The following is a 12,030-nucleotide window of genomic DNA, read 5'->3' as shown; positions in this document are numbered from 1 at the left end:
AGGGTCATAAAGAGAACTGATCATGCTAGAGTAAGTTAAAACACATCAATAACAACAAAGGCATTGACTAATTTTGCTCAGGGTGAAACAACGCCCGCTTGGCCACTGTGCATTCCCAGATATATTTTTTTCCAAAACTATTTTGAGAAAATGTCTTTGCCTGGATGGCCTTGGGGTTGGTAGCGGATGTGGTTGAAATGGGAGTTACTTGTTTTGAAGAAGTTTTCTGTCTTTGAAATCATACTTCGTCTTAAATTTCTCAGTCACATCTCCTTAATGGAAAATGGTACATTTTGTTGCTTGCTTCAGTCCGGTAAAGCCAAGTAAAAAAAATTACAAATACCCAACTGCTTGGTGTGCTCTGTAAAATGAGCTGATGGCTTAAGCATGCACAAGGGTGTAGGAGTGTACCACACATATCTCTTCATCTGTTCTGGATTGCCATAATAATCTGGATCGTCAGGAAGCCTGCATGGATGAACTCAGGATAAACTCAGGCACAAGAAGGAAGCTTACAGAGGGTGGAAGCAAGGGCAGGTAGCCTGGGAGGAATACAGGGAAATTGTCTGAGCAGCAAGGGAGCACGTTCAGAAAGCTAAAGCCCTGATAGAATTAAATCTGGCCAGGGATGTCAAGGACAACAAGAAATGCTTCTACAGGTGTGTCAGTGATAAAAGGAAGACTAGGGAAAATGTGGGCCCTCTCCGGAAGGAAACGGGAGACCTGGTTACCCGGGATATGGAGAAGGCTGAGGTAGTCAATAACTTTTTTTGCCTCAGTCTTCACCGGCCAGTGCTCTAGCCTCACCACCCAAGTCGCAGAAGGCAGAGGCAGGGTGTGGAAGGATGAAGAACCACCCACTGTAGGAGAAGATCAGGTTTGACACCGTCTAAGGAACCTGAAGGTGCACAAGTCCGTGGGACCTGATGAGGTGCATCCACAGGTCCTGAGGGAACTGGCAGATGAAGTTGCTGAGCCGCTATCCATCATTTTTGAGAAGTCGTGGCAGTCTGGTGAAGTTCCCACTGACTGGAAAAGGGGAAACATAACCCCCATCTTCAAGAAGGGAAAAAAGGAAGACCCGGGGAAGTACAGGCCAGTCAGTCTCACCTCTGTGCCTGGCAAGATCATGGAGCAGATCCTCTTGGAAACTATACTGAGGCACATGGAAATCAAGGAAGTGATTGGTGACAGCCAACATGGCTTCACTAAGGGCAAATCATGCCTGACAAATTTGGTGGCCTTCTGCGATGGTGTTAGAGTGCTGGTGGATAGGCGAAGAGCAACTGATGTCATCTACCTGGACTTGTGCAAAGCATATGACACTGTCCCGCATGACATCCTTGTCTCTAAATTGGAGAGACATGGACTTGACGGATGGACCACTCGGTGGATAAAGAACTGACTGGATGGTCACACTCAAAGAGTTACGGTCAACGGCTCAATGTCCAAGTGGACACCAGTGACGAGTGGCGTTCCTCAGGGGTTGGTATTGGGACCAGTCCTGTTTAACATCTTTGTCGGCGACATGGACAGTGGGATTGAGTGCGCACTCAGCAAGTTTGCCAATGACACCAAGCTATGTGGTGTGGTCAACACACTGGAGGGAAGGGATGACATCCAGAGGGACCTTGACAGGCTTGACAGCTGGGCCTGTGCAAACCGCATGAAGTTCAACAAGGTCAAGTGCGAGGTCCTGCATGTGGGTCAGGGCAATCCCAAGCACAAATACAGGCTGGGCGGAGAATGGATTGAGAGCAGCCCTGAGGAGAAGGACTTGGGGGTGATGGTTGACGAGAAGCTCAACAGGAGCTGGCAATGTGCGCTTGCAGCCCAGAAGGCCAACTGTATCCTGGGCTGCATCAAAAGCAGCGTGGCCAGCAGGTCGAGGTAGGGGATTCTGCCCCTTTACTCCGCTCTCATGAGACCCCACCTGGAGTACTGCGTTCAGCTCTGGGGCCCCCAACATAAGAAGGACATGGAGCTGTTGGAACGAGTCCAGAGGAGGCCACGAAGATGATCAGAGGGCTGGAGCACCTCTCCTATGAAGACAGGCTGAGAGAGTTGGGGCTGTTCAGCCTGGAGAAGAGAAGGCTCTGGAGAGACCTTCTAGCAGCCTTCCAGTACCTGAAGGGGGCCTACGGGAAGGCGGGAGAGGGGCTTTTTACAAGGACATGTAGTGATAGGATGAGTGGGAATGGTTTTAAACTGAAAGAGGGTAGATTTAGATTAGATATTAGGAAGAAATTCTTTACTGTGAGGGTGATGAGACACTGGAACAGGTTGTCCAGAGAAGCTGTGGCTGCCCCCTCCCTGGCAGTGTTCAAGGCCAGGTTGGATGGGGCTTGGAGCAGCCTGGTCTAGTGGAAAGGTGTCCCTGCCTGTGGCAGGGGCGTTGGAACTAGATGATCTTTAAGGTTCCTTCCAACCCAAACCAGTCTATTGTTCTATGATTCCTCTCACAGTCGTGGTAATAAGGACAAAGACTGAGATCTCATGGAGTCAAAACTAGCTTAGTTTTGAACTATGTGCTCTCCTGTTTGCTGCCATGGCCAACACGACATCTGCAATGGGTAACCCAAAGCTGTGGAATCAGTTTGGCAAAATGAGGTTGTTTTTAATAAAACAATGAAATACTGCAGCTTCTGCAAAAAAAAATGCAGATGGAGTGGTAGCAGTGCAAGTCCTAGGTGTACAATCTCTCTCACTTTTTCAGTGGGTGAGAAGTCAAGCAATTTTTTTAATTGATTGCACAGCATCTCTCTCTATATATATTGGATACTGATTTTTCTACTGCAATAGCCTGTTGCCTTTCTGCATGACATGGACATCACAGAATCACAGAATCACAGAATCACAGAATGTTAGGGATTGGAAGGGACCTCGAAAGATCATCTAGTCCAATCCCCCTGCCGGGGCAGGATTGCCTAGACCATATCACACAGGAACGTGTCCAGGCGGGTTTTGAATGTCTCCAGAGAAGGAGACTCCACAACCTCTCTGGGCAGCCTGTTCCAGTGTTCAGTCACCCTTACAGTAAAGAAGTTTTTCCTCAAATTTAAGTGGAACCTCCTGTGCTCCAGCTTGCACCCATTGCCCCTTGTCCCTTGTCCTGTCAAGGGATGTCACTGAGAAGAGCCTGGCTCCATCCTCTTGACACTTGCCCTTTACATATTTATAAACATTAATGAGGTCACCCCTCAGTCTCCTCTAAGCTAAAGAGACCCAGCTCCCTCAGCCTCTCCTCATAAGGGAGATGTTCCACTCCCTTAATCATCTTCGTGGCTCTGCGCTGGACTCTCTCTAGCAGTTCCCTGTCCTTCTTGAACTGAGGGGCCCAGAACTGGACACAATACTCCAGATGCAGCCTCACCAGGGCAGAGTAGAGGGGGAGGAGAACCTCTCTCGACCTGCTGACCACACCCCTTCTAATACACCCCAGGATGCCATTGGCCTTCTTGGCCACAAGGGCACACTGCTGGCTCATGGTCATCCTGTTGTCCACTAGGACCCCCACGTCCCTTTCCCCTACGCTGGTCTCCAACAGCTCTGTCCCCAACTTGTACTGGTACATGGGGTTGTTCTTGCCCAGATGCAGGACTCTACACTTGCCCTTGTTATATTTCATTAAATTTCTCCCCGCCCAACTCTCCAGCCTGTCCAGGTCTCTCTGAATGGCTGCGCAGCCTTCCGGCATCTCAGCCACTCCTCCCAGTTTTGTGTCATCAGCGAACTTGCTGACAGCGCACTCTAATCCCTCATCCAAGTCATTAATGAATATATTGAATAGAACTGGTCCCAGAACCGACCCTTGCGGAACTCCGCTAGACACGGAACTCCGCTAGACACAGACCTCCAACTGGACTCTGTCCCGCTGACCACTACTCTCTGGCTTCTTTCCTTCAGCCAGTTCACAATCCACCTCACTACCCGATCATCCAGACCACACTTCCCCAGTTTAGCTGCGAGGATGCTGTGGGAGACCGTGTCAAACGCTTTACTGAAATCGAGATAGACCACATCCACAGCTTTACCATCATCTATCCACCGGGTAACATCCTCATAAAAGGCTATCAAGTTGGTTGAGCAAGACTTCCCGTTGGTGAAGCCATGCTGAGTGCCCCTAATGATCCCCCTATCCTTGATGTGCCTAGAGACAGCACCAAGAACAAGTTGCTCCATCACCTTTCCAGGGATGGAGGTGAGGCTGACTGGTCTATAGTTACCCGGGTCCTCCTTCCTGCCCTTTTTGAAGACTGGAGTGACATTCGCTTTCCTCCAGTCCTCAGGCACCTCTCCCGTTGCCCACGACTTAGCAAAGATGATGGAGAGTGGCCTAGCAATGACTTCCGCCAGCTCCCTCAGCACCCGCGGGTGCATCCCATCAGGGCCCATGGATTTATGGATGTCCAGGTTGCTTAATTGGTCCCTGACCCAGCCCTCATCAACCAAGACAGATTCCTCCTCTATCCTGACTTCTTCTGAGGCCGCAGGGGTCCAGGGCTCCTCAGGACAGCCTCCAGCAGTATAGACAGAGGCAAAGAAGGCATTCAGTAACTCCGCCTTCTTTTTATCCTCTGTCTCCAGGACCCCCACCTCATTCATCAGTGGGCCTACATTGCCTCTAGTGTTGGCTTTACCTGCAATGTATTTGAAGAAGCCCTTTCTGTTGTCCTTGACCTCTCTTGCAAGGTTTAATTCCAAGGAGGCCTTAGCTTTCCTAGTTGCCTCCCTACATCCTCTGACAACAGACTTACATTCCTCCCAAGTGGCCAGCCCCTCCTTCCACGATCTGTACACCTTCTTCTTCCACTTGAGTTTGCCCAGCAGTTCCCTGTTCAACCATGCAGGTCTCCTGGTACCCTTCCTTGACTTCCTACCTGTTGGGATGCTCTGATCTTGAGCTCGGAAGAAGCAGTCCTTGAATGCTAACCAACTATCTTGGGCCCCCTTACCTTCTAGTACCCTCTCCCATGGGATTTCCCCTAGCAATTGCTTGAAAAGGCCAAAGTTGGCCCTCCTGAAGTTCAGGGTTGTGATTCTGCTAGCTATTCTGTTCCTGCCACATGAGATCCTGAACTCTACCATCTCATGGTCGCTACAACCAAGGCTGCCCTCAACCTTCACCTCTTCAACCAGACCCTCCTTGTTAGTGAGGATCAGATCCAGCAGTGCTCCTCTCCTAGTTGGCTCATCCACCATTTGCATCAGAAAGTTATCATCAATGCACTGGAGGAATCTCCTGGACTGAGGATGGCTGGCTGAGTAGGCCTCCCAGCAAATATCAGGGTAGTTGAAATCCCCCACGACAACCAGGCCCTGTAATTGCGAGACTGCTCTCAACTGCCTGTAGAAGGCCTCATCACCGTCCTCATCCTGATCCGGTGGCCTGTAATAGACACCCACAACAGTATCACCCCTGCCAGCCTGCCCCTTAATTCGCACCCACAAACTCTCAACTCGCTCCTGATCAGCCTCTGGACAGAACTCAATACATTCTAGCTGCTCACTCACATAAAGAGCAACTCCACCACCTCTCCTTAGCGGCCTGTCTTTCCTGAACAGGACATAGCCATCCATGACCACATTCCAGTCATGCGAGGCGTCCCACCAAGTCTCTGTAATTGCCACTAGATCATAGCCCCCCGACCGAACACGGATTTCTAACTCCTCCTGCTTATTCCCCATGCTGCGTGCATTGGTGTACAGGCATTTCAGGGAGCGAGCTGGGCACACCGATTTCATCCCAGATTCACCCCCTGATTTCACCCCAGGGGGATGGGGGGCCTCCTGGTCTACCTCAACACTAGAGCATTGCCCCAGTGGTGCAAGCCCAGCTACCACCCCATCCCCCTTCGAATCTAGTTTAAAGCTCTCCGAATGAGCCCTGCTAATTCCTGTCCCAGAACCCTTTTGCCCCTACGACATAAACCTTTCCCATGTATCACTGTCACGCCTGGTGTCTTATAAAACCAGCCATTATCAAAGAACCCAAAGCCCTGCCTGTAGCACCAGTCTTGTAGCCAGGCGTTAATAGAGAGAATCCTACTGTTCCATCCCACGTCATCACCTGAAAATGGAAGGAGGGAGGAGAAAACAACTTGTGCCCCAACTTGTGCCCAATCTTACATGATTGTGTAAGACCTGTTGTCACAAAAAGGATGATCAGCCTTGTCTCTTTTGAATAGTGGCCATACATACCATTCATACAGACATGTTTGAATAAGTATGTTAATTTACCCAGTAAGTTGTGGTGATCTGCTGTTCAGCAGTGTAGTGCTAGAGACAGGACTTCACATTAACTAGCTGCTGAAGTAGTTACCTGCCTTAGAAGTGAATTTTTCAGCCTTTTCTGATGCCTGTGCTGTCATGGCAATATTTTCTGGGCTAGCTAATATACTAGTAATGAATACAGAACCTGTAGTCACTTACATTGTCTGCAGTATAGACTTTGGCTTGTCTGTGGCTACAAAAATGTCAGGCCTTCCAGTGATGTTGAGAAGAATGACATCTATCCCTGAATCTGCTTGTTGGCTTATAAAACAAGTCAAGTCTCCAAGGTTAAGGACAGACAGAAAGGCAGGAAACAGTTCTTCTTTAGGAAGAACTGGTGTTTCGCTTCATCTCTAGGTTGCCCCAAGCAGTGGCACAATGGCCAAGTAATAAAGACACAGGACTGAGAAGTAAGACACCTTGGATCTATTTGCAGTTACACCACAGTGGGTATATGTGGCATTAAAGCAGCTTATGACACTTCAGCTGAGGTTACAGGGCCAGTGACCTAGAGACATGTGTAGCCCAGAAAGTTTCCCATCCCTTTCTTCTCCTGCTTTCCTTAAGGAGAAAAAATAGTTTTTCTCCTCCATCGCAAGACATCCATGAAGTTCTGCCTCCCTTTAGATCTCTCCCCAATACAAGGGTCACTTCTGTATTAATTTTTTTTTTTTTAAGGTCATAAAATCCACTAATTTTCAAAGTTTAACTGGTGTTGCTGCAAGCCTCTAAGCCATCTGTGACACTTTCACGCTTCTGTTAAGAGGATTTTTTCCCCATAGTTATTCAGGGTAAAATGCTGCTGTCATTATTGCCAATAGCAAATCTTCTGTTGACTTGTCAAGAGCAAGGATTTCTCCCTCAGTAAAATCTAAATAGCTCTACTGTGAAACTTATCGTCTATGTGGTTAACCATTATTTCATGCAAAAGAACAATTCTGATGTAATATTCTTCAATTTCACAATTTGGTAAATTTTATCTGCTGCAAGAGCACAACATTAACTACAGGAAAAATATATAAAGGAACAAACCCCTTTTATTTCTACAATATAAGATTGCCTTACAATGAATTAAATTTCAGCATAGTTCAAACATTATTTTCAATGCCATGGGACCCAAAAGTAAATTATTATATACATGCAAGTGTTAAATTAATTTGCTTCATTGACTAAGTGATTACAAAATAAAAACACTCAAAAGCAGGAAAATACTTAAAATTGACTGAGTGGATGCTTTGCGTGTTATTTTTCTCGCTTGTTTTCTAAGTTTGTTCAAGGGCTTCAAAATATGTTTTCTTGGTGAAACTTTTTCCTCTCTTGGTTGTTTTTCCTCTCAAATGCCTACTGAAAGTGTTGAAAAGCTGCAATTTATGATTGCTGTTGTGTGACTTGGGCCACAAATCATCTCTGGAGAAGCTTGACCCTGCCTTCAATGTGTGAGCTCCACACAGCTTGTAAAATCAGCTGCTCGGCAAGCAAGTGATTTACCGGGATAGGTGAAAGCCGAGCTGAATCTTCAGCATCTTTGATATTCACTAATTAACCTCTCTATGGACTATACTTCCAAAAGAGGTATATTCATCTCTATGTAATCAACACTATGCAAGTAGCAAGGTTGTCAGGATCAGCCCAAGGTGGAGAGAGCCGGTACCAAAATACGTTGGTCTCATTCAGAACATAAGAAGTCCTGTAGCTATGCAGATGTATGGGTGACCGACCACAAGACAGTTAAAGGTCACTGTCGTTTGCTTTTGACTTGAAGTCAGGTCCTTACCTGGAACATGACCATGACAACAAACAAGAAAGGTGGACTGGGCTTTAAGAACTCAGTAGATAATTGTGATTTAGCAGTTTTAGTATTGCTGTATTGCTAAAAAAGATGGCAGATTATTATGTGGACTCTAATCCTTAACTGTACTCAACATTATGTCTAGCCAACCCCCATTTCTTGCACTGAGAGCAGCTGTGCACATGCGTATGTGAAATGTAGTCATCTTTCTTTTGTGATGAACATGCCACAAGGAAATGGGAGGTAACCTGCAACAGTGTTTGAAAGTGGAGGGAAACTTCCATGTACAGATGTCAATCTTTAATATGGGGTTTAAGGAGAGTCATTTGGATAAATCTCTGTGGGAAGTACATCAAAGTTCTCAGCAGGCAAGAGAGACTGAGAGCTGGTCCTGTGCCAGATGCAGCGGCATGGTTGATCTGTATATCATTCTTCTAGCGATAACTCCTTCTGCATCTTTCCTCTTTGTTTCTAGGAGGAGGAGAGAAAGGTTCATAGGGTTTCAGGAACATCCAATTCTGAGGTCAAGGAGCTTAACCTGAGGTCAACATCCAATTCTGAGGTCAAGTGGTGTCAGCTCCCACAGCCTTCCTTAAGAACTGAAATTTGAACTCAACCTTCTGCAAGACAGTTTATACCTTATACTTTAGCTTTATGAGCTGGGAAGTGAACTTTCCCTCCTCCATCTCTTGACTGACCACCCTGCAGCATTGATAGCATCCCTCCCTATCATTTACAGCTGACTGGAACTTTCCCAACTGAAATTAGATATTTACTCTTCTGATATAAATGTTGGGGTTTATATAATTGTTAGCCCTTAGTGTAACATTACTGTGATTTTCTCCTGCTCTGTAGTTTTCTGAAAGCCCCAGTGGACTCACTCATCCTTACAAAAAAATAAGGAAAATTAGGGTCATGCTGTCTTTGGACAATTTAAGCTGCAATAATCACAGTTCAGGATTAATATTAAAATCAGAAGGAACTAAGTTGCTCTTTGGGTCTAGCAAGATAGTTCTTCTAGTTAGTTACTATTTTGGTTGATTGAACAGTAAGTGGTAAAAGGTGCCTGTATTTTTTTTACTGCAAGAAACATATCACCTTACTCCGTTTTAAGCATGAGTAAAGCATTGGAGGGCTTTGCTCACAATACAAAGCCATAAGAACTGTATAGGGACAGCAAAATCCAGAGGCTTTAATATCATTAAAAAGCATATTTTCATTATTCCTGTTTCCTTCAAAGTTAATACATGGGTAGGAGACAGAGAAGGGTAAAATCAGCCACAATAGGGCCATCCCAATGTTTCAGGTACTAAGCAAGCCAGGATTCTTATCTTTTTGGATGCAGCCTTTGCTGATTAAATTCTGGTATGGAGAATTGCCATGTTTAGAATAAGCAAACAGTATATGTGTTCATAATGGAAGCTTCTTAAATACGAGTCATACAATACTGATAAGTAAATTAGACTCTGCATTGGTTAAATGGAATTGAAAGAGTTAGGAAAAAAAAGCTGTACACTTGTATCGCCACTCTGGTTCTCCATTTGTAGGTGTAAAGTGATAGATATTGAACTATCGTTGTAAAAGGGATGACCATATTAACTGCTTTTTCTCCCACTCTTGCAGAATGTAGACAAGTGGTCCTTTGATGTATTTGCACTAAACGATGCCAGTGGGGATCATGCACTGAAATTCATTTTTTATGAACTTCTCACACGCTATGATCTGATCAACCGTTTCAAGGTCAGTAGTTAGAAGATGGGTCTCTTCTTCCATCTTGGATTTTGTTCAACTTCCCTCTCATCATGCTTTGCTCCATTCAAAATGCAATATTAGCACTATTTGAAGGCTTCATGGACACTGCACTTTCCCTAGTAAGAAAGACCAAATGTTATTCAAGTAGTACTTTTACTTGCGATGGGACACCATGAAGAAGGTGGGATTCTGAACAGGCTTCCCCATGAAATCCATGGGAAATATTACATTTGATCATGTGGGAGCAACGGTGCCATTCTCCTGAGTTTCATAGGACTTCCAAGTGAGCAGGCAAAAAAGGAGAACTTGAATTCAAATTCAAATTCATCAAAAGAAGCGTGGCTAGCAGGTTGAGGGAAGTGATTCTGCCCCTCTACTCCACTCCGGTGAGACCCCACCTGGAGTACTGCATCCAGCTCTGGAGACTTCAGCACAGGAAAGACATGGACCTGTTGGAGTGAATCCAGAGGAGGGCCACAAAAATGATCAGAGGGATGGAACACCTCTTCTATGAGGAAAGGCTGAAAGAGCTGGGGTTGTTCAGCCGGGAGAAGGCTCCAGAGATACCTTATTGTGGCCTTTCAGTATTTAAAGGGGGCCTATCAGAAAGATGGGGACAAACTTTTTAGTAGGGCCTGTTGCAACAGGACAAGGGCTAATGGTTTTAAACTAAAAGAGGGTAGGTTTAGACTAGATATAAGGAAGATGTTTTTTATGATGAGGGTCCATCCCTGGAAACATTCAAGGTCAGGTTGGACGGGGCTCTCAGCAACCTGATCTAGTTGAAGATGTCCCTGCTTATTGCAGGGGGGTTGGACTAGATGACCTTTAAAGGTCCATTCCAACCCAAACTATTGTGTGATTCTGATTGTTACAGAGGTTTGTAGATACAAATGCTACGTATCTTTTCCTCCAGCTTTGAACAGGCTTAAATTTGATGACAGAAACATTGCCCTCAGATCTTGACCATTCTCCCCACCCAAATACTCTGCTGTCCCTTACTCCATTGACACTTCCACTCCCTGGGATCCCCACTCACTTTGGCTGGAAAGGGTTTACAGACCTCTGGCTCCTGTACTTTGTCAGGAATGACCTGTGCCTAATGCTAAATGTTAGAAGAAGGTAACTGGTCAGAACTGCATACTCCTGTGATATGTACCGAAGAGCACAACAGTGCTCCTTTAACTATGGAAATATGAGCATTTAGGGTATTTGCCATTTGAGCAGAAGAAACTGAAGAACCCATGTTGCCAGTTGATTATATTGCAGCTGCCACCATCTGCATAGTCTCCTCTCTAGAAATACCCTGAGTTGCATTTTCTTGAGTGTGTGCAGTTCTACTCTTGGAGTCAGAAAAGCATGGCAAGCCCATAGGGTGGGCAGGCTGGATTTCACTGTGAAAAGCCAGGGGTCTGATAAATGATACTGCTTTTAGTAGAGTATCTCATACGTGCTGTATTATGTGTTTCATTAGAAAATCTTGAATGTGAAAAGTAAAGCAGAGACATATTCCAGTGGGTTGTGAGAGGAAGAGGGAGATGCATGTGGCCTAATTAGAAATATTTCTCCAGGTGCAATCAATCAAGTGCTCTCTGTTACTTTTCATACTGCATGTGTTTTCCAGATGTCATTTCGTAGTATACTTACTTGTGTGTGTTTATGTGTGGGAATGATTCATCCATAATGTAATTAGGGAAGGGAAAGCTGGTTTGAGGAAGTAACCTGGATTCACTTTCTCTATTGAGTGTCTGTTTCAGATGTTTTAGCATGTTATTTATTTGTGAAGTACAAACTGCTCTTTGGGACCTCTTATCAAAATGCTAGCCATTAAAGGTCTTCAGTCAAACGAGGCAGTAAATCACTTGGGACAATTACTATTTGAGTGAATTAACTTTGTTTTTTGATGAGCTTTTTCCTCAATACAAACCCGAGTTTGAATCATTGGGAATAAAGGAGAGGAAGGTATTGCAGAAATAGCAGGGGGATCTGTGACTTTCTAATCCCACTGGTAACACTGGAAGTGAGAGCTGAATTTGCCTACCTCTTCAGCAGATGTCAATAATAATATTTGTAATAAAGCCTCAGTGCTATACTTTTGCACAGTTTCACATCAACATGTCGACATTTGATAGTGCAGCCTCTTCTCTTCCCTCATTTCTTCGCGATTGTAAAATATATGTTCTTAAAGGTAAAGGAGATTAAACTATTTCAGTTTA

General features: G+C 45.3%; 1 protein-coding gene across 2 annotated transcripts in view; it reads left to right on the top strand.

The window, feature by feature from the left end:
• The window catches only part of PDE1C (phosphodiesterase 1C), a 414,729-nt gene that overhangs the window by 324,776 nt on the left and 77,923 nt on the right, over nt 1–12,030 (top strand). For both annotated transcript variants that reach the window (XM_068404897.1, XM_068404898.1), the window contains one exon: nt 9,686–9,802. In XM_068404897.1, coding sequence (XP_068260998.1) covers nt 9,686–9,802 — 117 coding nt within the window. The remainder of the gene's footprint in view (nt 1–9,685; nt 9,803–12,030) is intronic.

Source organism: Nyctibius grandis, chromosome 7 (assembly GCF_013368605.1).
Source record: "Nyctibius grandis isolate bNycGra1 chromosome 7, bNycGra1.pri, whole genome shotgun sequence".
NCBI lineage: Eukaryota > Metazoa > Chordata > Aves > Nyctibiiformes > Nyctibiidae > Nyctibius > Nyctibius grandis.
This window is presented reverse-complemented; position numbering and strand designations above follow the sequence as displayed.